The following is a 27,726-nucleotide window of genomic DNA, read 5'->3' on the forward strand; positions in this document are numbered from 1 at the left end:
AACTTAGATTGAATAGTAGAAGTGTAGAGTGTAACAACATTATTAGTTTAAAAAAAGCTTTGATAGAAGACATGATTGTCTGATTTTATTGCAAAATGGTATCCATGATACTACCTGAAGAAACACAGTTGTGCAACTTGTAAAATTTGCTACTACATATATACCTGTATGATTTTGAAGATTCACTTGATTTTTCTTGTTGATCAAATATGTTTCAATTTAAGTATTTTGTATCATAAATACAGAAAATATAATCTTAATTTTATTTTTGTCCTTTTAAGGTTTGTAGAAACCCCAGCTCATTTCTCTTGGAAAGAAAGTTATTATCGGTCCACTATGTCCCAGAGCACACAGACAAGTGAATTTCTCAGTCCAGAGGTTTTCCAGCATATCTGGGATTTTCTGGAACAGTAAGTATCAAATAAGCTATATATATATATATATATATATATATATACACACATATATATGTATATATATATATACACACATATATATGTATGTATGTTATACTTGAATTAGTATAAATAAGTAAATATGAGTGGTCAAAATATTGCATTAGTATGGCATATTTCCAGAATCAGTAACAACCAGTTATTGTTGGGTAAACTTTATTCCTCTAATGGTATCTCTGTGTTCAAAATGCAGTGGAGATTTATTCATTTTCCAACATTAGAAGATCAATATTATTTCAAGGCGTTGTAATTGAAAGATCAGAAGGATCTCCTGCCCAACCCCTAATAACTTCCCCAATGACTCCCTGATACTCAAAATCTATTCCTTTGACTTAAAGACTTGTTTACTGTTACAGTGCAAACACCCCATCAGAAAGTAACACAGTAAAGTTTGTTGGTCATTTATGCCTCACTAGGAGAAGTATTAGTATCTCTTTTCTTAAGATCTGGATTGAATAAATTAGTAATTAAATGGAAAGTGAATGAATATAAGAGCATCGAGGACAGTTTAATAAAAATATCCCGGATACATTTGTTCTTCCCTGTGTTCTACCTAGTAATTCCTTGATGAGTGCAGGGTTCATGATTCCTATTTTACAAATAAGGCTTAGATTTGAACTGCCTGTGATTACACATCTGGTAAGTGGTTGGACCAGGATTCAATCATAGGGTTTCTGACTCCAACCAATGAGCCTTGCCAACTTTGAAACAGAAAGAGCTCTTTGTTACCAACTGGATGAGTATGTTTTAGTCCCTTTCCATGTCTAACACACTTTTTTGTTTGTTTTTCCTTTATTTTAGGCCCATATGTTCTGTTCAGCCCATTGACTTGAACTTTGTAGATGAACCATCAGAAAATGGCACAACAAACAAGATTGAGATTAGCATGGACTGTATCCGCATGCAGGACTCGGACCTGAGTGACCCCATGTGGGTGAGTGACATGGGCTTCCCCTTTAATCTGTCAGCGTGCTATCCACATTTCTGTTACACCTGTCTTTTTTATGGCATATGAAAAGACAGATGTCTCTGAATGAGCAATGCCATTGAAAGTGAGTCAATGTGGTCAGCAGAGAGAAAATTAGGAGCTTGCGGATTCTGTCTGCTTCAATTCTCCATAATGCATATGTTTCCACTGGTGGGGAAGGTGGTTGGAAATAATTCCTACATCATTTATCTGAATTGCTATTCATGTCTGTCTTGATTTAGAGGGGATGGTACCTGCCCAAGGCTTTACAGTCAGAACCAGAATCTAGATCTGAATTCTATCCAAAGTGCTTTCCTTTGTGGCAAAATTTCTCTTTCCTTCTTCATTTCATTAATGAACTGTCCTTCTTTAATGAAACAGGATAAAGTAAATTCTATGCGAGCACACAGATTGAAGTACCTGATAATAGAATAAGAGGAAAGAAGATAACTAATACATAAAACAGGCTTTCTTTGGTTTTACAACTGAGTCATTCATGACCTTAGGCCTCGGTTTCTCATCTACAAAATTGTGAGAACTTTTATGCCACACACCTCCCAGACAGCTAAAGAGTGTAATGGGATAATGAAAGTAAAACACTTTTCTGAGATGTTTAGATGAAATTTCCTATATTTGTGCAATCCATAATGCTGATGGGTTTTCTTTTCTTTCACTTTTTTTTAAATCATTCATTTACCACACAAGTTCTGCTGCTTTTTCTATAAAAATTAAAAGCAAAAACAAACAAAAAAATATTTCTAGAAAAATGGAAAGAAAAATAGAGCTAGAAAGATAGGGTTTCATAGAATGTCTGCTAACGTGATGAAAGAGAGTGCTTTATGAAATGCTTTGTCTTTGCGGGGGCAATTTACTTTATTTCAAGGAATAGTGCATATGAAAGAACTTGAGTATATGTTTGGTATGCCTTACCTTTCTTGCCTAATACAAGATTTTATTGGAATTTTTGCAATATGCTTTTTGATATGGATTGTACTATTAATGGGAGAAGGTGAAGTGGGGAAAGGGGAAAAGAAATAACCCAAAATAGAAAGATGTAAATTTGTAAATACACTAAGGCTTTGTTGCTATACTGATAAGGGAAAATTATTATTTCTCACTGACTCCTTCTAATATGGATACAGTTCTCAATTATTCTTGAGCTAGTGAAAGGAACCTGACAGATAAATCCAAGGGACACATCATTAAAGGCCTTGGAATGTATTATAATTGAATATAAATATGTATAAATTCTGATTTGACAGTGACTTAGAAATATCCCTAATTCACTAAATAAAATTACCTCTTAAATTGAGGGGTAGCACCTGCTTAGGCAAACCTATCTTTTTATATTCTCTCCAGGGATTTTCTGTTATGATTCTTGGACTCATAAATGCAAGCAGAGGTTGTAAAATTTAAAACTGAGGATCAAGCCTTTCCTTTTACAGTTCCTATTATTATATTTCCACATACTGAAGTATGTGGGTTGTTTTTCTTTCTTTTTTTTTAGTGTCATGCTGTTTCTTGCTTCTTTGTTTTATTAGAGATTTTCTCCTTGAGGATATCCTTTTTTTTTCTTCCTGCTCTCTAGCCAATTTCTACCCATCCCGCAGCACCCAGTTTGTCCTACCCTAACTGGGAAATCTTTCCGTATCACTGTTCTCCACTAGTGTGAATTAGAGACCATTACTCTGAAGCAACCTAAGTATATTTTTAGTCATATTATTTGTTATACAATATTATAGTTGTTTTTTTCTCTCTCTCTAAAGGGGAAAGGGGCCATATTTTGCCATGTCCTGTATTTGTTACAGTGGCACATAGTAAGCCATCAGTAATTTTTGAAGTCAAACAAAATGAGACTTGCAAGTTATCGAAGAAGTCAAAAAGTTCTCTTTCAAACACCCTTGTCCAAAAGAACTTTGCTCCTCCAAGGTATTGCATTTGAGAGGAACTTGACCTCCGTTTCTTCTTGAGTACTTCTTTTTGTGTGAATGTTACGGATGGTGTGTGGAGAAACCTCCACTCTTCCTCCATGGGTTAGTCATATAATAGAGAGTCTCTACACTTTTCCCTCCTCTGAAGAGACACAGGAAACCATTGGTAATTAGGAATGATGAAACAGAATTTTACCATCACTTATTAGCATCTTTCAGCTTGAAATTGTTTACCTGATTAAATTGAGGATAACAAGAAACTAGGAAATAAGACCCAAGGTAGAAATATTCATAAGGAATGATGGATTAAAATGATTCAGCAAAAGCTAGGAAACAAAAGGAAAAGGCATTTTCCCAGTGGGGGGAACAAAATAGGTAATTTGGAAACAACTGTATTGAAAGGAATATACAAGTAAAAACAAAACAAAACACAAACAAATAAAAACTTACCTATCTGTGGCTGCCTTATTTTGGTCTCCAAAGAACTGAAACATTGATAATGAATTATAGTTCTATATGGACCCTGGGTCTACCTTTGCCTTACAACTATTCCAACATCCTCATGTATGTCCACGTGTGAAAGCCACGTAAATGGGACTAGATAACAATACTTCTCTGGAACAGTAGTGGCAAATGGTGGACTTTCTCAGACTGTTACAATTAGTGTTTTAGTTTGGAAAGTTAAGAACTAGGATCCTCTGAGATCCCTAGTCCTTTTAAACTGACAGCTGCTGCAACTGGTGTGAGGCTCTTTTCTTCCACTACTTGGTAGCATATGTTTCGTTTTCTGTGTATAGGTTAATAGCTAATAGTTCCAAAACTCTACACATAAATTCCACTCCTCTTGAATATAATTGAAAAAAAAAAAGGGATCTCAGCCAAGCATCCGTTTACTATGCAAGAAATATGAATCTGTGGACAGGAAATGACATGTCAAATAATTAAAGACAGAAATCTTGAAATCGAGAATGTCATCCCATTTTTATTGATTTTTTGATGCACCCATCACCTTAGCAACTAGTCATGAAATGGGATCATGTTTTGCTCTAATTATTAATAAAGGAAATTTGGATTGTGGAGAATGTGTGTGCTGTCTCCATTAGAAGGATTTTAATGTCACTGAAGAATGTGCTGCATTGGATTAGCAAGACCCTTTTTGGCTTTTGATTCTGTTGTCTGACATAGGGCTTTATATCTCAGCTTCGCATTATTTGTAAACTGTCTAAGCATGTCTGTCATATCTTCAAGAGGTGGATAATGATTGCAACACTTAAATGTTCTCTTAGAATGATTGATGAAAACTATATAACTCTTACTTTTGCATTTGTTTATAATTTAAAGGAAGCCCTGTTTAGTTGAACTGGGTTTTTCCCTAGTGATTTGAGTAGTAATTATCTAAAACCATCTATTTTTGTAAATTCTTATTGTAGCATCCCATATATAAACAAAGAGTCTCCAGCTCTACATTTCAAAAGAGCAGGTAGTATGTGTATAGTATTTGGAAAGGCTTGTGCCACAGCACCTAGCATAATGTCCTGTACCTTATATGGCCCAAGATTCATATAAGATTTCAAGTTTATATACAAGATCTAACCACAAGCATTTCCTTAGCACTTGCTGTATGCTAAGTTCTTTGTGATACAAATAAACAAATCATAGTGTTGAGCCTTGAGAAGACCATAATATAGCAGAAAGGCAAATGTATATAAAATTACTTATGAAAATTACTCAGATGTATATATATTTTAAAGTCACATTAAAGGAACAGTTTGTTGTGCATGCAAAAGACTGGCAATATGTTACAGAAATGTTTTTTTATTTAGGCCTTGAAATGTGAGTCAAATTGATTAAAACAGGGAAAGGAAAAAGTAGTCCAACTGAGGGTAACTGTTATAAAAATAATTTATTAAAAAAACATAATGTAAAACTCAATAGTTTTAAAAGATTGAAAATTTTGTCAAAGGAGAAATTTACATAAAGACGTAAATTTTAAAAATTACAATGCATGACTAATGTTTAATAGCCCTAAGAAACTAAATACTTGAAAATTAATAATAATAAAAAAGATTAAATCCACCCCCCCACCCTTTGGCAAAAAGTATAAGTAATTCACAGGTGTTTAATAGATATAAAATCTTGAACCTCTCTAATAATAATAATTTTTAAAAACTCTATACATTGAAGCAATGAGATTATTATCTATCTGGTCAGCAAAGATTTAAATGATTGATAATATCCAGTGCTGGTGAGATTATTGCGAAATAGTCAATCTTTTCACTTCTGGTGGGAGTGTAAATTAACAATATATTTTGGGGACAACTTGCCCATTCTAATGTATGTAACTTTAAGGTACTTATCCTTTGGTTCATAAGTGCCACTTCAGGGATTCTTTCCCCACAAAATGATTCAATTATAAACAAGTGTATGGGGGCAGCCAGATGGTTCAGGTGGTTAGAGCATGAGCTCTGAGCAACAGGGTTGCAGGTTCAATTTCCACATGGAGGGCCAGTAAGCTGTGTCCTCCACAACTAGATTGAAGACAATGAGTTGCCGCTGAGCTGCCAGAGGGGCGGCCGGATGGCTCAGTTGTTTAGAGCAGGACGGTTGCCACTCGGCTACTGGACTTGGAGCTGATCTGCGCCCTCCACAACTAGATTGAAGGACAACCATTTGGAGTTGATGGGCCCTGGAGAAACACATTGTCCCCCAATATTCCCCAATAAAATTTATAAAGAAACAAAAAACAACAACAACAAAAAAAAAACAAGTATACATAGAAACACACACATACATGCATATAGACATACACACATGCAGAAACACACACACACATACATGCACATAGACATTCTTCACACGCAGAAATGAAGGATTCATTGAAGTATTATTCATAATAACTGATGATAGGACCAAATTTAATTCTGTAGACTAAAGTTTTGGACTTAGATAGGAAAGAAATTAACAGTTTAAAGCAAGTAAGGATTAAGCCCTCCTACCATTGTAAGATGGTATTAGTTATGATGTGTTATTTTCATCTTGGCAACCTTTTATTCATGATTTTCAGTGTGATTTCTGTATTTGTGCTTTGTATGCAGTGTCTTTTATATCCCGGGGAAAATTATGTAGAATTGATATTTCTTATTAAACGTTTGGTAGCATTTGCTTGTGAAACCATCTGGGTCCAAGTATTTCTTTTTATGATACCGTTTAATTATGCATTCAGTTTCTTTATTAGTTATAGGACTACTTAGATGATCTGTTTTATCTTAGGTAAGTTTTCATAAATTGTGGTTTTTGAGGAATTGGTTAATTTCATCAAAGTTTTTTAATTTATGTAAGTAGAATTGTTTAGAGTATTTCTTTATTATCCTTATAATGTCTGTGGGATCAGTAATACCCTCCTGTTTCATTCCTGATATTGGTAACTTGTATCTTTGTCAGTCTTGCTAGAGGTTTATCAATTTTATTGATCTTTCAAAAAACCAGCTCAACTTTTTGATTTTACTGTTTTTTCCTACTGTTTTTCTGGTTTCAACTTCATTATTTCTGGTCTTCTTTTATTTCCTTTCTGTTCTTTTTCAAGTTTCTTAAATTGAAGTTTATATTATTGATTTGAGATATTTCTTCTAATATTAGTAGTATTTGCTTTTATAAGTTTTCCACTGAACACTGCTTTAGCTATATCTCATAAATTTTGATACATTGTATTTTCATTTTGTTAATTTAAAAATATTTTCTAATACCCCTGAGATGTCCTCTTTGATCTATGTGTATTTAGAAGCATGCTGTTTCATTTACAAGTGTTTAGATATTTTCTGTTGCCTTTCCATTACCGACTCCCAGTTTAGTTCCATTATGGTCAGAAAACATACCTTGTATGATTTCAAATGTTTTAAATTTGTTAGTTTGTTTCATGAGTCAGTATATGATTTATCCAGAGATGTTCCATGCGCATTTGAAGACTGTGTGATATGTTTCTGTTGTGTAGAATGTTCTGTAAATATCAATTAGTTCTAATTGATTTATGATATTATGCAATTCTTCTATACCCTTGCTTATTTTTCTGCCTACTATTTCTATTGATTACTGAAAGAAGTGTTGAAGTCTTCAACTCTAATTATGGATTTGTCTCTGTTTTCAAATCTGTCGATTTTTGTTTCCTGTACATTGAAGCTCTGTTTTTCAGTACGTCATGTTTAAGGGTGTTACATCTTGTTGAATTGATCCTTCTATTATTATATAATATTTCTTTATCCATGATAATGTACTTTGCTACAAAGTCTATTTTGTCTTTACTTATGTTAGTATAACTAATATTACTTTTTTTGGGGTTACTGTTTGCATGGTAAATCTTTACTCCATCCTTTTACTTTCAACTTATTTTTATCATTATATTTGAAATATCTTCTACACCACATATAGTTGCCTTTATTTTAATCCATTCTGGCACTCTCTGTCAATTAATTGGTATATTTACATTTATTCACATATAACTTAATTTAATCACACCTATAGATATATTTTAAGTATTATAGAATTACATCAGTAGTTTTTGATATGCTAATAGTTTTAAATCTTTATCTGATAAATTTCACTATATATATGTGTATATACATACATATATATATATATATATATATATATATATATATATATATGTCATAATCTGTGAGCAAATTATTTTTCAGTAAATCACTTCACTCAGACTGCAAGGGGCTGGTTAACAGCATTGCTGTGTGGATCACCCAAACATTCTAAATCTCCCTCCTTGGATGCCTGGCTTAAAAAGTAGAAAGGATGTGATTCCTGATACGTCATACAAAGAACAATTACTTTCTGTGTCTTGGTTTCCAGACACAATGTTGCCCAACTCTAAGTCTTGCATCAATACAAGAGCTCACTTTAAAGACGCCATCTCTATTTTTCTTCCCTTTTCTTCTTACTTTGGTCTTCTTCAGGCTTTCAGAACCACCCCACACCACCATCACCACCCTCATTTTGTTTCTCCTGTGTATTCTGTTGATCCTTTGCAAGTTCCCTACTTCTCTCATATCTTCTCTTCCCCCTTTTCTGGTCTTCCAGAAAATCACTAGAGTTCAGTGGTGTTTTTTTGTTATTGTTTTTGTTTTTTCCTTAACTTTGATGACTATCTTATTCAATATAGGGCCTTATGATTTATTACTTACATCAGAATTACAGCGTGAGACTGGTAGTTAGACACATGGGTTGTTTTGCCTTTATCAATTTTACCTGTGTGAACTTGATAATCCATGAGCCTCTCTCTCCTCATTTGTATGCATATACATAATATCTGTCATGGGCCTGAGAGAATTGTGATGGTTACTTTTTTTTTTTCAATTAAAGTTTTTTGGGATGGCAATTATTAGCAAAGTTACATAGATTTCAGGTGTATAATTCCGTATTACATCATCTATAAATCCCATTGTGTGTTCACCACCCAGAGTCAGTTCTCCTTCCATCACCATATATTTCATCCCCCTTACCCTCATCTCCCACTCCCCACGCCCCTTACCCTCTGGTAACCACTAAACTGTTGTCAGTGTCTATGAATTTTTGTTTCTTCATTTGTTTGTCTTGTTCTTTTGTTGTTTTTGGTTTATATACCACATATCAGTGAAATCATATGGTTCTCGACTTTTCTGTCTGACTTATTTCACTTAGCATTATAATCTCAAGATCCATCCATGTTGTCACAAATGATACTACTTCCTTTTTTCCTTATGGCCGAATAGTATTCCATTGTGTTTATGTACCACAACTTCTTTATCCATTTGTCTATCAAAGGACACTTTGGTTGTTTCCATGTCTTGGCCACTGTAAGTAAAGCTGCAGTGAACATTGGAGCACACTTGTCTTTATGGATAAGTGTTTTCAGATTTTTGGGGTAGATACCCAGGAGAGGGATTGCTGGGTCATATGGTAATACCATTCTTAATTTTTGAGGAACCTCCACACTGCTTTCCACAGCGGCTATATCAATCTACATTCCCACCAACAGTGTATGAGGGTTCCCTTTTCTCCATAGCCTCTCCAACACTTGTTACTATTTGTCTTGTTGAATGATAGCCATTCTAACTGGTGTGAGGTGATATTTCACTGTGGTTTTTATTTGCATTTCTCTGATGATTAGTGATGTTGAGCATTTTTTAATATGTCTATCGGACATTTGTATGTCTTCTTTGGAGAAATGTCTCTTCAGGTCCTCTGCTCATTTTTTAATTGGATTGTTTGTTTGTTTTCTTGTTGAGTTGTATGAGTTCCTTATATATTTTGGATATTAGCCCCTCATGGGAGACGTTGTTGCAAAAATATTCTCCCATTTGGTTGGTTTGTTTATTTTGCTCTTTATTTTGTTGATGGTTTCTTTTGCTGTGCAGAAGCTTTTTAGCTTGATGTAGTCCCATTCATTTATTTTAGCTTTTATTTCCCTACCCTTTGGAGTCAAATTCATAAAATGCTCTTTGAACCCAAGATCCATAAGATTAGTACCTATGTTTTCTTCTGTGCTGTTTATTGTTTCAAGTCTTATGTTTAGGTCTTTGATCCATTTTGAATTAATTTTTGGTACATGGTGACAGAGAGCAGTCCAGTTTAATTCTTTTGCATGTGGCTTTCCAATTCTGCCAGCACCATTTATTGAAGAGACTGTCTTTTCTCCATTGTATGTTTATGGGTTCTTTGTCAAAAACTATATGTCCATATTTATGTGGGTTTATTTCTGGGTTCTCAATTCTATTCCATTGGTTTGTGTGTTCTGTTTTTCTGCCACTACAATACTCTTTTGATTATTGTTGCCCTGTAGTACAAGCTGAAGTCAGGGAGTGCGATACCTCCAGCATTGTCTTTTTTCTTTGGATTGCTTTGGCTATCGGGGTCTTTTGTGGTTCCATACAAATCTGATGATTTTTTGTTCTATTTCTTTAAAAAATGCCATTGGGACTTTGATGGGGATTGCATTAAATCTGTATATTGCTTTGGGTAATACCATGTTTCCCCGAAAATAAGACCTAACTGGAAAATAAGCCCTAGCATCATTTTCCAGGATGACATTCCGTGAACATAGCCCTCATCTTTTGGATCAAAAATTAATATAAGACCCGGTCTTATTTTCAGGGAAACATGGTGTGGCCATTTTTACTATGTTGATTCTTCCAATCCATGAGCATGGAATGTCTTTCCATTTCTTTGTGTCTTCTTCAATTTCTTCTAAAAATATCTTATAGTTTTCAGTATATAGGTCTTTCACATCCTTGGTTAAGTTTATTCCTAGGTATTTTATTCTTTTTGTTGCAATTGCAAAAGACAATGTTTTATTTCTTTTTCTGAGATTTCATTGTTAGTATACAGGAATGCAATGGACTCTTTTTGTATGCTAATTTTGTAGCTGGCAACTTGACTGTATTCGTTTATTGTTTCTAGTAGCTTTTTGGTGGAGTCTTTAGGGTTTTCTATATATAGCATCATGTCATCTGCAAAAAGTGACAATTCAGCTTCTTCATTCCCAATTTGGATGTCTTTTATTTCTTTCTCTTGCCTGATTGCTCTGGCTACGACTTCCAATACTGTGTGGAAAAGCAGAGTGATAGAGGACAAACTTGTGTTCCTGAACATAGAGCAAAGGGCTTCAGTTTTTCACCATTAATTAAGAGATTAGCTGAGGGTTTGTCATATATGGCCTTTATTATGTTAAGGTATTTTCCTTCTATACCTATTTTATTAAGTGTTTTAATCATAAATGGATGTTGTATCTTGTCAAATGCTTTTTCTACATCAATTGATACAATCATATGATTTTTGTCCTTTATTTTGTTTATGTGATGTATCACATCGATAGATTTGCGTATGTTTAACCATCATTGTGCCCCTGGGATGAATCCCACTTGATAGTGATGAATAATCTTTTTAATGCATTGTTGCATTCGATTTGCTAGAATTTTATTTAGGATTTTTGCATCTGTATTCATTAGAGGTATGGGTTTGTAGTTCTCTTTTTTGTGTGTTGTGCTTACCAGGTTTTGGTATCAGGGTAATGGTGGCCTTATAAAATGAGTTAGGGAGTATTGTCTCATCTTCAACTTTTTGGAAGAGTTTGAGTAGGACAGGTATTAGATCCTTTTTGAATGTTTGGTAGAATTCACTAGTGAAGCTGTCTGGTCCCAGATTTTTGCTTTTGGGAAGGTTTCAGATGACTGATTCAATTTCCTTACTGGTGATCGGTCTGTTTAGATTTTCCAATTCTTTGTGATTCAGCCTAGGAAGGCTATGTGTTTCTAAGAACTTGTCCATTTCTTCTAGTTTATTGAATTTGGTAGCATATAGTCCTTCATAATATTCTTGGATGCTCCTTTGCATTTCTGTGGTATCCATAATAACTTCCCCTCTTTCATTTCTGATTTTATTTGTTTCTTTTCTGTTTTTATCTTAGTGAGTCTAGCCGAGGGTTTGTCAGTTTTATTAATCTTTTCTAAGAACCAGCTCTTTGTCACATTGATTTTTTCTATTGTCTTTTTGTTCTCTATTTCATTTAGTTCTGCTCTGATTTTCATTATTTCCTTCTTTCTGCTGACGTGGGATTTCATTTGTTCTTCTTTTTCTAGTTCTTTAAGGTGTAACATGAGGTTATTTATCTGGGATTTTTCTTGTTTCTGGAGATAGGCCTGTAACGATGTAGATTTCCCTCTTAAAACAGCTTTTGCTACATCTCAAAAATTTTGGTAGGATGTATTTTCATTCTCATTTGTTTCTCTCTGTCTTTTGATCTCTCCTCTTATTTCTTCTTTGACCTGGTCATTCTTTAAAAGTATGTTGTTAAATCTCCACATATTTGTGTTTTTTCCTGCTTTCTTTTTGCAGTTGATATCCAATTTCAAAGCTTGGTATGATTTCAATCTTCTGAAAGTTGTTGAGGTTAGTTTTGTCCCAATATATGGTTTATCCTTGAGAATGTTCCATGTACACTAGAAAAAAATGTATAGTCTGATGTTCTAGGATGAAATGCTCTATAAAGGTCAATTATGTCCATTTCATCTAATGTGACATTTAGGGCTGATATTTCTTTATTTTCTCTTTGGATGATCTATCCATAGCTGTCAGTGATGTATTTAGGTCCCCACTATAATTGTGTTTTGGTCAATTTCTCCCTTTAGTTCTGTTAGTAGTTGCTTGGTATATTTCGGTGCTCCCTGATTGGGGGCATAAATATTGATGACTGTTATGTCTTCTTGTTGTATAGTCCCCTTTATCATTATGAAATGTCCATCTTTGTCTCTTGTTACCTTTTTTTATCCTGAAGTCTGTTTCATCTGATATCACTATAGCTACACCTGCTTTTCTCTGGATAGCATTTGCTTGGAGTGTCAATTTCCACACTTTCACTTTGAGTCTATATTTGTCATTGTAGCTGGCATGTATCTCTTGGAGGCAGCATATGGTTGGGTTTAGTTTTTTGATCCAATCTTCTACTCTGTACCTTTTTATTGGTGACTTCAGTCCATTTACATTTAGGGTGATTTGTGATATATAAGGATTTCCTATCATTCTATCTTTGGTTTTCTGTTGGCACTGTGTCTCCATTGTTTCTTTGCCTTTTTGTTGCTGTCTGTTATTTCAATGTGGTAGTTTTCTATGATTTTTCCCTCTGTTTCTTCTTTTATTATGTTATATAATTCAATTCTGGATTTTTTTTTTTTTTGAGTGGTTACAATTAAGTTTATGTAAAAGAAAGTTTGATATTTAGAGTATTCCATTTTCTTCAGCATGCTTACTTTCTCCATTTCCTTATGCCAGTTCAAACCTTTACTCTCTCCCCTTGTATGTTTTTGTTGTCACAAATTATCCCTATTTATGCTGTTTGACTAGCCTCCTTCAGTATTTCTTGTAGTGCAGGTCATGTGTTAGAAAATTCTCTCAGTTTCTGTTTGTCTGGAAAGGTCTTTATTCCTCCTTCATATCTAAAAACATATTTGCTGAATATATTCTTGACTCATAATTTCTGTCTTTTAGTTTGAATATTTGAGTCTACTCCCTCCTGGCCTGTAGAGTTCCTGCTGAAAAATCTGATGATAACCTAATGGGATTTCCTTTGTAGGTTACTGTCTTCTTTTCCCTAGCTGCTTTGAGGATTCTTTCTTTGTTGTTAATTTTTGACAGCTTCAATACAATGTGCCTTGGAGAAGGCCTGTTGGGGTTGAGGTAATTAGGTGTTTGCTCTTTGGATTCAAGGATCCAGTTCTTTCCACATGTTTGGGAAGTTGTCGATGACTACTTGTTTGAATGTATTCTCTGTTCCCGTCTCCCTTTCTTCTCCTTCTGGTATGCCCATTATTCTTACATTGCTCTTTCTGATGGAGTCAGAAAATTCTTGTAGAGTTCTTTCATTTCTTTCAACTCTCAAGTCTCTCTTTTCTTTGATTTGTATCATTTCCAGATTTCTATCTTCAATGTCACTGATTCTTTCTTCCATCTGGTCAGCTCTATTACCTAAGCTGGCTATTTCATTCTTCATTTATTTTATTGAGTTATTAATCTCCAGAAATTCTATTTGGTTCTTTTTTAAAATTTCAGTCTCTGTTAAAATGTTCATTTTGTTCTTTGATTGTGTTTCTGAGCATTAAACTGCCTGTCTGTGTTTTCTTGCATTTCGTTGAGTTTTTTCACAATTGCAATCTTGAATTCTCTGTCATTTAAGTCACATATTTCCATGTCTTTAAGTTCATTTTCTGGAGACTTCATTTTCTTTCTGAGCTGTCTTGTTACCTTGGTTATTCATAGCAATTAGTGAATTATTATTTCTCTTTCTAGGCATCTACAGAAGTGGGTTCTGCAACAGGTTGGTAGGAAGAGGTCTTTCCTTTGCTTTCCAGTAGATGTTGGTAGAATGCTTTGTTTCCTTTCCAACTGCAGCCTTTAATTCTCTCTCACACTGTAGTGTTATATATTATCTGCAATATTCTGGCTTCTCACACAATGGGGGGATTCCCTGGAAGGTGGGCTTCTCCTCTGTGATCAGGTTGCCTGGGTCTCAGGGCACCACCTCCATTGGGAAATGTGGAAAGCTTCTGATTCTGAAGCTCCTCCTGCACCAGATTCAGGGCCTGTGTGTTTCAGTGTCTCTGTTTTGTCCTTCAGAGATCCACCCAGATAGGAGGGGGTGGGGGTGGGGTGAGTTGTGAGAGATGGCTGTGAGAAATGGTGACCACCTGTGTAATCCGTCCTCCACCCAGGACTTCCTGTCCTTCACCAGAACTAGTTGTACTGTGAGTCTGTGGCTGTGGGCCACAGTTCTCAGAACTGCAAATACTCTGTTCTTTTGATCTGACACTGCCACATTCAGCTTCTAGCACTGGGTAGGTGGGGGTGCAAGGAGCTCTGGGAGGGTGGGAGGGGTCGGCTAGGCTCAGTGCCTAAGCCTTCCATCCTCTGCCTGGCAGTGAGAGCTTAAACCTCCGTTTTCACCCTTCTTCCCTCAGTCTTTGCTCCAAGGTCTCTGCCGTAAGCATTGTGTTCAGCCTATATGCTGATCACTCAGGCGGGACTTTGGGCCATCAGGGGAATGCTAATAGTCTGAGTTCTTCTCTCTCCCATGGCTGCAGTAGCTCTAGAATGCAGGGAGCTCAGAGTGCTGAGCTCCAGTCTGTACCCTGCACCCGTGCGTCACGTGTCCTGCACTTTCTACTTCCCTCCTCCCCTAGTTGCCCAATTTGCCCACCTTTAGATGATTTCAGTTATGCATCTCTTAGTCTTGTCTGTCTGCTGTGTAGGGAGTCCTTTGTGGAGTTATAGTTCTTCAATTTGTTGTAAATTCCAGGGGAGATGTCAAGAGGCTTTCCTCACTCTGCCATTTCTATGATGTCATCCTTCAATGGTAATTTTCATTATCTAATTTGTTTCATTTAAAGTTCCTGACATATAAATATACAGTCAATTAAAATGTATTATTTTTATCAATTGTCTGTGCTATTGTCATAAAAACTCTGTGAAGTAGGTGAATAAGTATTACTTTTTATAGTAAAATACAAAAAAATAAATGGCTCTGATTACAAAAGCAATGCATATTAATTAAAAAAGAAATCTTACCAGTATCAAAAGCATATATAATTCCTACCTAGTGTTAATAATTATGAGCATTTTCATCTTTTTTTTCCAGTTCCTTTCTAGAAGAAATAGATTTTATGAAACAGATATGGATCATGTTCTGTATAAATCTTGTAATCTCTTTTTTCTTGCATTCTATGGTAAACATTTTCTACTTATTTACTAATCTTTAAAACACCTCTAATTGCTGAATTATATATCTTTATATAGATATATAATGATTTATTTAACTGTTATTCTATTCATAGATTTTTAAGAATATTTATATACAAAATATTTTATGCTAGATAATCAGAAGTTCAATTATTGAGTAATAGTATATGAACACAGTGTTATTGATACTTATTAAGTGTCTTTTCATGAGTCCTTTTTTATTCTTAGTTTACACTCCCACCAACCATGCAAAATGTCTATTGACTCAGAATCAATTTTGATTATACAATCTCGTCTTCAAAAAAAATGCAAATACTTGTAGGTGGCTAAAGGAGTTTCCAGTCATTTTCATATCAAGATGAAATAGTCCCTCTTGATATACCTTGATTACAATCCATGGGTGGGATAGTAGTTTTTACTAGAGTTCAGTAAGACATTTTGGAGAATGTAACATTTATGAGTGGGGTTGGCAGGCCTAATTGGGATGGGAACAATATGACGAAAGAAGTGGTAAAAGAGGGATAGACAAAGTATGTTTCCAACCTTTCCCCTAGGATTAGCCCTGAACATGGGAATGGATATAACGTTTCTCCTTTTCCATCCAGAACTTCTTAACTCTTGCTTTAGTATCTCTGGAGCCCTTACTTATAGACTAGTGCCATTAAAACAACAGTTCAACCATAATTTATGCCAAATAGGTGTTTGTGTATTAGTTCTGAAACAAACAAAACATATTACGCACAGCAAAAAAACTCTAATTTTTGGAAAATGAGTTTGTAGTTACTTATGCTACTTGTGAAGTGGCTCAATATCCAGTCAGTTTAGACTGACTTCAGGTATCCCCAGACGAGCAGATTGTTTTTCTGTTCTGTTCTTTGTATAGCGTAGCCAATCGGAAGGCACCACTTTTTTCAAGCGTGCCAAGCCAGAGACATTACCTTAAACACAAGTATGCATTTCAAACCTTGAACAAACAGTCTGCTTAATAAAATAAGGGACAGGGTTTTCTTTTTTTCTCTTCTCTAGAAATTCACAAATATCACTTGACAGGTGACAACTCCTCCCTCACAAAAGGGGCTGTTTGCTTTCTGCTTTGGTGTTTGGGTAAACTGCAGCATTCACTGGCAGAGAATTTATTGCCTAGGGGAAGGTGTTTGCAGTCACTGTGTTTAATCTGAAAAGAAACCTTTCTATCCTCTCCCTCTGTTTTTGAGGAGGGAGAGTTGGAAATGATAGCCCCAGGGAAATAGTTCCCCTAACACCTGTCTTTGGTGTAACCTCAACAATGTTACTCAAGACACTGTGTTCAGACTGTATGCATTCAGAATGACAAAGTTGAAGAGGGCAGATAAACAGAAAGGGATTTTAGCAGAAACAGGGGAGCTGATTCTGACCTTGTATCTTCCTTAAAGAAAAACAAAAAACAAAAAAAACTGATCAGGTTGAAATCTTAGTTGCTGACTTAAGGAGAATCTGATTTGTTTGAAGTGATATATTACATCAATAACCACATTATTTAATATAGTTTTAATCTACAAAAGTTGAAAACTTCTACAATATTAGACATAAGAATTTTATGCATGATCTAGTTCTAGTTCAGCCTTTCTTTAATAGAAGGGAAAACTAAGATTCAAGTTGATTGCTGTTGACTTCTTCAACATTTCCAGTAGAGTTTGTGCATGAGTCAGGATTAAACCCAAATTTCTAAATTTCTAGATTTGCCTTTCCATCTACTATCAGAGATAGTCATTAAGATTTCAGGCTCTGGAGGTCAATGGTTGCCTGCATTTCTATCCAGCGCTGTCATTTACCATTTGGATGACATTGGCTACATTATGATATGTTTCTGAGCCTCAGATTCTTCATCTGCAAAGTGAAGGTAATGATGTTGGTGACATGCCATAGAGAGGCTGTTTCGAGACTTGAGGTATGCCACGTAAAGCAGTTAGCACAACTCCTTACATGTGGTCTGTTCTCAGTGGTAATGGTAGTTGCTATTGCTCATTAGAACATGATAAATCTGGAAACTGGCAATTATTAATCCCAAGTACAGCAATTCCTGATGCAGGAAAATACATAATTTACATAGGGTTGTATTTTTGTATTTCCAAAAAGGAAGGTAATATTTGAATATATACTGGCATGCTATAAAATCTGAATAGATTATCCTTTCCCATTTGAAACTAGATGAAGTTGGGTTTTCCTTCAAACTAAGAGCAAATTTTGAAGCAGATTTATTTTGAAAGCTGGTATTCTCTGTGTCTATTAGTTTTTTATAGGACTTATAGTAAATATTTTTACTTGAATTACTAAATATTATTTTATTTTAGTTATTTGGGTATCATTCAGTAACCTTAACATTATAAAATCATTCCCTTTTCCAGTGTAATAATTAAGAGCATAAGCTTTGGAATTGGATATACTACTGATATACCTAGGTTTGAATCTTAAGACGATAATGAAGTCAGAGCTGTGTCGTCTCCTAGATAGTTTATTTCAGTGGTTCTCCAAGTGTGGTCTCAGAGCCAGAGCATCAACATTACTTAAGAACTTGCCAAGAAATGCAGTTTCTTGGGTTCTACTCCGTATCTACTGACTCACAAGCTATAGAGAGAGGGCAATAATCGTTCAATAAGCTCTCCATGTGATCCTGATGTCTGAGAATCACTGTTTCAATCCTTGATGTTTTTATAGGCAGGGAAATTCAGGCTTCAAATGGGGAGAGACTTGCCCAAGGGTACACGGCCATAATGACAGAGAAGAAACTTTTAGGCCAGTCTCTACATTAAAATAGATATTTCTAGCTGTGACTCATCTTAAAACATGTGAAAAGGTATACTGGGTTATGTCATTTAGAACACACAAAAAGGTAGAATATAATATTTTAGAAGAAGTAATTAAATTTATGTATTAAGTAGTTGGCTATGTGTCTTTATCAGTGCGATCTTGTTAAACAAGGTTCTCATACCTTGATTTCTTTAACTGCAGTGATGGTTCATGGGAAATGACTAAAATTTCAAACTTATATTCTTGTAAATTCATCAAGAACTTATTATTTACTAAGTTCACGATACTCTGCTAGGGGTACAAAGTTTTAATAAAAGAGTTAAGTCTATCATTACCTATAACTTAGAGTCGGTAGAGAGATATGAAGTTAATGAGCTAGATTATAAATGATCTGTATGATCATACCAAGAAAATATTTATTGTTTACCCATTGAGGAGTAAATAAAAAGACAATAAATGGGTACCCATTATGAACAACAGACCAGAGTTCAGTCATCAGCAGTGACTGCTGGGCTGTGTAACTTCGGGGACAATATTTATATCATACCCTATGTGAATGATAAATCTTAGGCATTAAGTAGCTCAGTGGTCCTGCACCTAACTAACATTTGATGCTGGCTATATTTAAGACAATCTGGGGAGTTTATGATTAAACAAAGAGCACATTCTTCTACCAAAGATTTCCCATTTTGTATGTAGACATACAAACAAATCTCATCAAGATAGAAAGTAAGTACCAGAGGAGGATATACGAGTTCGGACAATTAAGTTCTCAAACTCATCCTAGAAAAAGTGCCACATACCTCATTGCTGAATATCACTATAGTCACCTTTGAAGTACTCCCCTTGGGAAGCTATGCACCGATGCCAGTGCCTAGTCCACGCTGCAAAGCAATTTTGGAACTCTTTTTCTGGAATGGCCATCAGAGCTGTTGTCGTATTAACCTTGATGTCCTGAATGTCATCCAAATATCTTCCTTTCAATATTTCCTTTATCTTCAGGTAAAGAAAGAAGTCATTGGAGGCCAGATCAGGTGAGTAGGGAGGGTGTTCCAATACAGTTATTTGTTTACTGGCTAAAAACTCCCTCACAGACAGTGCCGTGTGAGCTGATGCAATGTTGTGATGCAAGAGCCATGAATTGCTGGTGAAAAGTTCAGGTCGTTTTCATCTAACTTTTCATGCAGTCTTTTCAGCACTTCCAAATAGTAAACTTGATTAACTGTTTGTCCAGTTGGTACAAATTCATAATGAATATTCCCTCTGATATCAAAAATGTTAGCAGCATCGTTGCAACAAGTTCACAAACTTAATTGTCAGACCTCACATATAAACAGCAGGAATTTTGATGATTATTTCTATTTGAAAGCTCAGGAAATAGGTATTGGCCATGTGAAACCAAAGGGCGCAAAGTAATTCTAGGCAGAGAAAACCATTTAAGTGAGTCAGGGAATAGGCTAAGATGCGTGAAGTAGCCAGTGTAAGAGAACAGCAAATAAATCGTGATGCTTAGAGAGAACTGGAGAATACTTGGCTCACAAAGTAATGCAAATTATTATTATTATTATTTTTTTAAGTTCCCTGAAACCATAGAACATATATATGGGCTATCAGATTGAAACTCTGAATAAAGTGTAGAAAAGAATTTGGTAAGTTGTGTAATAGAAGGAGGGTCAGTTTGGCTTGACTAGAACCCAATAGACTAGAGAAGAAATATGGGGATAGACAAATAATTGAGTTGGGGTCCATTCAAAGAAAATAGTAATGCATTTTAACCCAGTAGTCTTGCTGAACTGATTACAGGATGCAGAATGTGGGTAACTAGAGGATGGGTGGCGGGAAACGTGGAGGTACCTGCACACGCATATGATCTCAGACTGTGCCATGTCACGTGATTATTGTCCAAAGAAGTGGGTGTGTTGAAATTATGATTAAGTCTCTGTGGAGGACTATTCCTGTCAGATAAAGACCTATTCACTGTCTCCTTTTCCTTCCCCAACATTTATTCAGAATATACTACCGTGTTTCTCCCAGAATAAGACCGGGTCTTATGTTAATGTTTGCTCCAAAAGACTCATTAGGGCTTATGTTCAGGGGATGTCATCCTGAAAAATCATGCTAGGGCATATTTTCCAGTTAGGTCTTATTTTCAGGGAAACACAGTAAGTGCAAGTTCTTAGAGTAGGACCAGACATGAAAATGAGAGTCCCTTTACAACCTAATGAGGGATAAAGGTGAAAATCAAATTAACTGGAAAGTAGGACCATGTGGATAAAACTCCCAGAATGTAGATATGAAAAAAGGCTGATAAAACCAGGAGCTAGATTGAGAGATTATGGGAGTCTTCATCTGGTAAAAGGTAAAGTGCAAAAAGTGTGTGTGTGTGTGTGTGTGTGTCACTCTTAGTTTGTGCAGTGTGAACCCCTTACTTTGATTGTGGATATAAAGGTTAGCTGAGTAGAATGCCTATCAGAAGTATATTGTCTGCAGGGATGTGAGCTTAATTTTGGTCTCTTTTGTCTGGCAAAGTTACTCTTTGTGTTTAGAAAAGACATATAATTCACCTATGGATTAAAAAAAAACTGTTCTTACTTCATTGTGTTTACTTATCATCCTTCCAAGAAGCTGAGAGCTCTTAATGGATATTAGTCAAGCATTTCTCACCACACCCTCTTAAAGAGGTAGAAAGAGAGCAGGTATTAGACTTTGTGGCACAGAATAGTGAATCAGAAACTAAATTAGAAATTAAACTCACATGATTCGTCTTGGAGTTAAGCACACTTTGTTCCAATGATGTTGCTAGCTCCTTTTTTCAAAAATTAGAACTAGATAGCCTTGTAAAATGTGGCTTTTAAAAATAGCCCTTTCTTTTAGATGTCTGGATTGGATAGCACAATGATTTTCCTATAAACTGAACTTTCGTGTAGCATCATGGCTTTAGTGATGTTGGCTGCCCTAAATGAAAAGATCAGCACAAACCATTTCTGCTGTTGAATTAAATGGGTGAAGCCCACCTCACAGTCACCCAAGATATTTGATTTGCCTTTCAGCAATAGCCTGTTTAAAAAAGAGACAACACAGGTACTTGAAACTGATAGCATAGAAAGAAAACGAAGAAGGATATGGAGGAGAAAAAAATGTGTTTTGCGAATAATTGATACTGGGAAAAAAATGTGTTCCAGTATGTTGTCTCTTTTTCTTGAGATTCAAGAATTAACACATCACATGTAACATTAACCTCTTTGGAGGTGCTTAGGCATAGGAAGGAAATTTAAGATTTTTAACTTTAAGGCTTTGCACATTTACTATTTCTTGCAATTTGAAAGGCACTCAAACATTAGCAGTCATCAGGTTTAGTGAAAAAAAAAAAAAAAAAAAAAAAAAACTGGCCTGAAAATCAGGAGGCTTGGCTTTAGTCCTCATGCTTCTGTCAGTATTTGGCTTTCTGTTGATGGACAAATAACTTCCCCCTCTGGGTCCTAGTGTCCTTATGTGTAAAAACATGAAATTGGACTAGGTGATTACTCATCTCTCTCATCCTCTGTAAAAGATAAATCACCATTCACTTGCTTCTTAATTTGGTCTTGCTCGGACTCCTGTTGTGTCTTAGTGTAGCTTTTATGGAATCATAAGACAGGCAAACACATTTTCCAGAAACACTAATGAAAGCACAAATACACCAATGTGCCCTGTTTGAAACATATAATAAAGCCTGTTCTGAATAACAGCTATGTGGCATGGAATCTAAAGAGTTTGTGATTCTCTTTCTTATTTTACTATTCTCTAGGGCAAAGGGACTAGGGGGATTTGCAAAAATTAGAACACAAGAGCAACATTTTTATATCTGAGAAAATGAATAGTTCCAATCAGTGCTTTTTTGTGGAGGCGAGGTGGGCGGTGAGGGATTGCACTCATAAAGATTAGTCATAAATATGAATACTGTCTGGAGCTGGTGAAAGGAGAAGTAACTAACTCCTTCTGTTATTCTCCCACTCCCTCCTCTAATGTGCTACCTCTATCTTCTTCACAAGTCCGGAGGCAGTGTTCCTTCCAAACAACTACTTGCCTAACCAGTTCATTGGAATGTCTTTCTACAGACTGTCTCCTCATTCAGATTTCTGAAAATGAACCTCTCTAAAAGCATAAATCATGTTTTTTAAAAATATAGTGCTAAATGTTGCACTGTTTTTTAAAAAATAGTGCGAAATCTCTTCTTTCGTTAAAAAAATGCCCAAGCAAACCTACCTACCCACCATGAAATAACAACAACGAAAAGCAATTAGGGCAACAGTTGCCTTGCTCCTTTAAAGTGAACTTTTTTCTTGGTTGCATTTGTTCTTTGGGGTGACAGGAATTAAATTCTCTTGATGTAATCTTTCCTCCTTATCACACACACACACACATCTCCTCAATCCCTTATCCTGCAGCCTAGGGGAGATTTTATGAAAATATTAAGTGTATGTTATCATTGCTGCCATTTTTAAATTCACGAATAATACAACGTGAAACAAAAGATATAAACTACGGATTGGCACAAATCTTTCCATATAACAAAACTTGCCTTCATACAAACATATAAAAAGATCTTAATCTATGGGAAGAATTTAATAATTATGGACTTTGTACTTCAAAACTTTTCTTCATTGTATAATAGTGTCTTGGGCAATAAACCAAGATAGTCATGAGGTGTGTTTTTTTGTTTTGTTTTGTTTTTCTTACTCAGTTGCCTACCTAGTCCTACCAAAAGCTGAGTGGCAATGATTCACATAACACTTTCTTATTCTGATTGTGTATATTTCCTAACTAAATAGGGATAATTTGTGACTTGAATTCAGTGTGTGTGTGTGTGGGGGGGGTGGGTGGGGGGGAATAAAAGTGCTGATCCTTTAATATGTGCGGTGGAGATGAGATGTTACTCATAGTATTATAGAAGTGAATTTTTTGCCTTATCCAGTGAAAATCTAAATGGTGAAGGATAAAATAAGCATTTTCTTTGCTGGTTTTGTTTTTGAAGGAATTCCCCGAATCATTTGACATTTGACAAATTTGAAGTTAGATTTTAATTTCTAATTCCTCCTGTGTAACAGTATGATGAAAGTAGCCTTGATTCATCTATCAAGGAGTTCAGCTAAACAGTAGCTCATGGTTGGAAAACCATGAGTCTTCATTTTTACCACGTAGAGTCTAGAGAACTAAACTGTCTGACAGGCAATAGAAACAAGCCATTATGTTATGTCTGAATTACCAGAAGATAAACGTCTTTGGTTCAAACATCCCTACAGACTGTACAGTCTATACACGAAGAGACTGTTGTACAGGGAGAGGATCCTAGTTTGGGGACCTAGTTTCTGGTCATGAATTCTATACCATTTAGCCGAGTGACCTGACACATGTCACTAACCCTATGTTTCAGTTTCTTCACTTATAAAATCATCTAAATAACTGATATGCAAATCTAGACCTAGATTTCTATCTAGACCTACATATCAAAGGTTTCCTAGAATAACCCATAAGAGTGAAATCAATAAATTAATAGCAGAGTAGAAATTTATTGTGGGTAAAAGGTAAAGTAAAAATATATTTCCTTCAATGTTATTTCTAGTCAATTCCCTTGAGAATGTTGGATGTAAAAAAATGTTATGGATGTTGTTACCTATATGTGTATTTTTGCTGTGATTTCTGTCTGAAAAACCAGATATATTATCGATTTGTATTAGAGATTATATACCTGGTGGATGTAGATGCTATGTTTGATCCTTCCTTGGTGTTCTCCCACTTAGTTGATATTCATTTGAAGCATAATAATTGGTTTAGAATCAATCAAATAGATAAAATAATATGGTCTCTGAGTAAAAATGGGATTATAATAAATATTGTACACAAGAGATGGTTTATGTACCCTGACATGGATGTATCGAAAGAAAAGTAAAACTTTGTAAATTGACTGAACCCATGTAGACATTCCAACATGCTAGCCTTCAAAATGGCTACCTTGGGCAGTTCGGTTGTCAGACCTTCAGTGTCACGCACCTTCAATGAAAGCTCATCAGGAACATAAGTGTCCTTATATTAATGCTATTTTTTTTTTCTGAATTGGAATGATCTCATCCAATTGATTACTCACTTTATACACTAAATTTTGCAGTGCTGAATACATTTTTGATTAAATTTTTTAAATGCTGAAAATTTGTCTCCATTGATTATATTCCAATAATGAGTTACAAACTGATTCATAAATTATAACATTATTCACCAAGCTTGGAGCTCCATGAATGCAGCAATCTTTACTTTCTTTTCTATAAAACATGTTACAAAGCCTGGCACCATTTAGGGATCAGCAAGCATTTTTTGAGTGGTTTGGAATTAGAGTTGACTCACCTTATTAAATTGTTAGCTCCTTAAGGAAGTGGTATAATCGGAGTCTTCTGAGTGCCCCCAGAAAACTTAACAGGGACTACATAATAAGTGGCCCTTAATATACTCTGTTAATTGGTTCTAAAGTTGGAGGTATCACCCTACCTGATATCAAACTATACTACAAGGCCATAGTAATCAAAACAGCATGGTACTGGCATAAAAACAGGCACATAGCTCAATGTAACAGAATAGGGAGCCCAGAAATAAACCCTCTCTTATATGGTCATTTAATCTATGACAAAGGAAGCAAGAATTTAACTTGAGGTAAAGCCAGTTTATTTAATAAATGGTGCTGGGAGAACTGGACAGATACATGCAAAAAAATGAAACTGGACCACCTTCTAAGCCACGTAAAGAATAAACTCAAAATGGATTAAAAACTTAAATGTAAGACCTGAAATGATAAAACTAGAAGAGAATATAGGCAGTAAACCCTGACATTGCTCTTAGCAATATTTTTCTTTTCTGCTATCTCTCCCTGTGCAAGGGAAACAAAAGAAAAAATAAACAAATAGGACTACACCAAACTAGAAAGTTTTTGCATAGCAAAGGAAACCATCAACAAAACAAAAAGGAAACCTACTGAATGGGAGAAGATATTCACCAATGAAACATCTGTTAAGGGGTGAATATCCAAAAACATATAAAGAATTCATACAACTCAACACCAAAAATCAAACAATCCAATTTAAAAATGAGCAGAGGACCTGAATAGACATTTTTCCAAAGAAGACATACAGATGGCCAATAGACATATGGAAGATGCTCAATGTCACTAATCATCAGAGAAAAGCAAATTCAAACCACAATGAAATATCACCTCACACCTATCAGAATGGCTATTATCAATAAATCAACAAACAAGTGTTGGCTAGGAGGTGGAGAAAAGGCAACCCTTGTGCACTGTTGGTATAATTGCAACTTGGTGCAGAAACATGGAAAACACTATGGAGGATCCTCAAAAAATTAAAAATAGAACTACCTTATGACCCAGCAATTTCACTTCTGGGTATTTATCCAAAACACTAATTCGAAAAGATATATGAACCTCTATGTTCATTGCAGCATTACTTATAATAGCCAAGATATGGAAGCAACAAGAGCATATCAACAAACTCTTGAATAAAGAAGTGGTACATATAAACAGTAGAATGTTACTCATCCATAAAAATGAATGAAATCTTACCATTTGTGACAACATGGATGGTCCTAGAGGGTATTCTAATAAGTGAAATAAATCAGACAAAGAAAGAGTAATACCATATGATTTCACTTACATGTGAAATCTAACAAACAAATAAAACAGAAACAGACTTATAGATAGAGAACAAACTGATTGATGGTTGTCAAATGGGAAGAGGATTGAGGGACTAAGTGAAAAAGGTGAAGGAATTAAGAAATACAAATTGGCATTTACAAAATAAGCATGGGCATATAAAGTACAACATAGGGAATACAGTCAATAATATTATAATAGCTATGTATGGTACCAAGCAGATGCTAGACTTATTATGGGGGGATCGCTTCATAAGTTTTATAAATGTCTAACCATTAGACTGTATACCTGCAACTAATATAAGATTGAGAGTGAATGATAACTAAAAAAAAAAAAAAAAAAAGAGAGAAAGAAAATGCTCTTAACCATATGGCTACTAACTATGTTTCAGCCATATGTCCCCACCCACCCACATTGGTTCTGAACCTACCCTTGGCTCCAGCCAATATTTTCTTAACATAAGCTTTTTTATTTTTTCCTTAATACTGTTTTCCCTGCCTAGAATGATTTTCCTTTCCTTCCTTTACCTAGTAAGTTTTAAAAATAAAATTAGCTTACTGATGCTATTTGGAGTTTTTTAATACTTGTAATAGTGTGTGTGTGCGTGTGTGTGTGTGTGTGTGTGTGTGTGTGTGTGTGTAAGCTTTGGGGTAGAAAGTTTTAAAATCCTATCAGCTTATCTTCAGAGTCAAAAGTGTAGACATAATTTCAGAGCTGATTAAAAAAACAAATATTGTATAAATACAGACAAAGAGACCTCCTCCCTCCCCCGCCAGTATTTTTCTCTGAAAAAAACACTTCCATCTTCATCCAATCCACAGAGGAAACACAAATAGCTCCAATAAATTCTTTTTCTCCCTAATGCCATAGCTGGTACCTAACTAGAATACAGAAGACAATGACCCTTAAGAAGTAAATATTACTACTGTGACTGAAAATTAGTTCATGCTGTCTATGATTCAGAATAAATTAAAATAAAGCCTAGGTGTTAAGTGTTAAAAAAAAATGAAATGCAATCTGATCAGTTCTACTTTGCCATTGTCTTGATTTAAGTTTTGAAAACTAGACACAATCCTTCTAACATTTTCTTGCCAGCCTTGTCGGATTTTTTGCCATTCCCTTATGTTATCTATTGCTTTTTTTGTTCATCTGGAATGTGTAAATATTCATTTAAAATGCTTCCTTGACATCTATTAAGCGATTTGCAATAAAATGAAGCAGCAGAAGTTTGGGCATTTGGGGAATTATCAAAAAGGATTGTGCCTAGCAGGCTGTTCTTTCTTTTGAAGACTATTTTTCTCTGAGTTTTATGCAAATTTGAAGAGGCTAATTCAAGTCATCTCTAAAAATTGTTAGGCAAGAGAAAACATTTAATGTTGCAAGTTTTCTCTTGAAATTAACCAGACACTTCCACTGTATAAATCATTTTCTATGTCAGAGGTTTTCCTCTGAATGAATGAATCAAAACCAACTGCAGTAAGGATTTAGAAAATGATGCCTATTTATCAAAAACAAATAAACGATATATCTTATATTTGAATAACCTTCTGCAGCTTAAAAAAGCTATTTCACATCTATTATCACCTTTGATCTTCACAACAAGGTGCAATGTATGTATCTCATGTC

General features: G+C 35.1%; 1 protein-coding gene across 5 annotated transcripts in view; it reads left to right on the forward strand.

Moving 5' to 3' along the window:
- Positions 1–27,726, forward strand: part of TP63 (tumor protein p63) — a 221,884-nt gene that overhangs the window by 79,995 nt on the left and 114,163 nt on the right. For all 5 annotated transcript variants that reach the window (XM_074329390.1, XM_019743157.2, XM_019743154.2 and 2 more), the window contains exons 2-3: positions 282–410; positions 1,257–1,389. In XM_074329390.1, the coding sequence (XP_074185491.1) occupies positions 282–410; positions 1,257–1,389 (262 nt within the window). The remainder of the gene's footprint in view (positions 1–281; positions 411–1,256; positions 1,390–27,726) is intronic.

The sequence above is a fragment of the Rhinolophus sinicus genome, linkage group LG01 (genome assembly GCF_036562045.2).
Source record: "Rhinolophus sinicus isolate RSC01 linkage group LG01, ASM3656204v1, whole genome shotgun sequence".
NCBI classification, from domain to species: domain Eukaryota; kingdom Metazoa; phylum Chordata; class Mammalia; order Chiroptera; family Rhinolophidae; genus Rhinolophus; species Rhinolophus sinicus.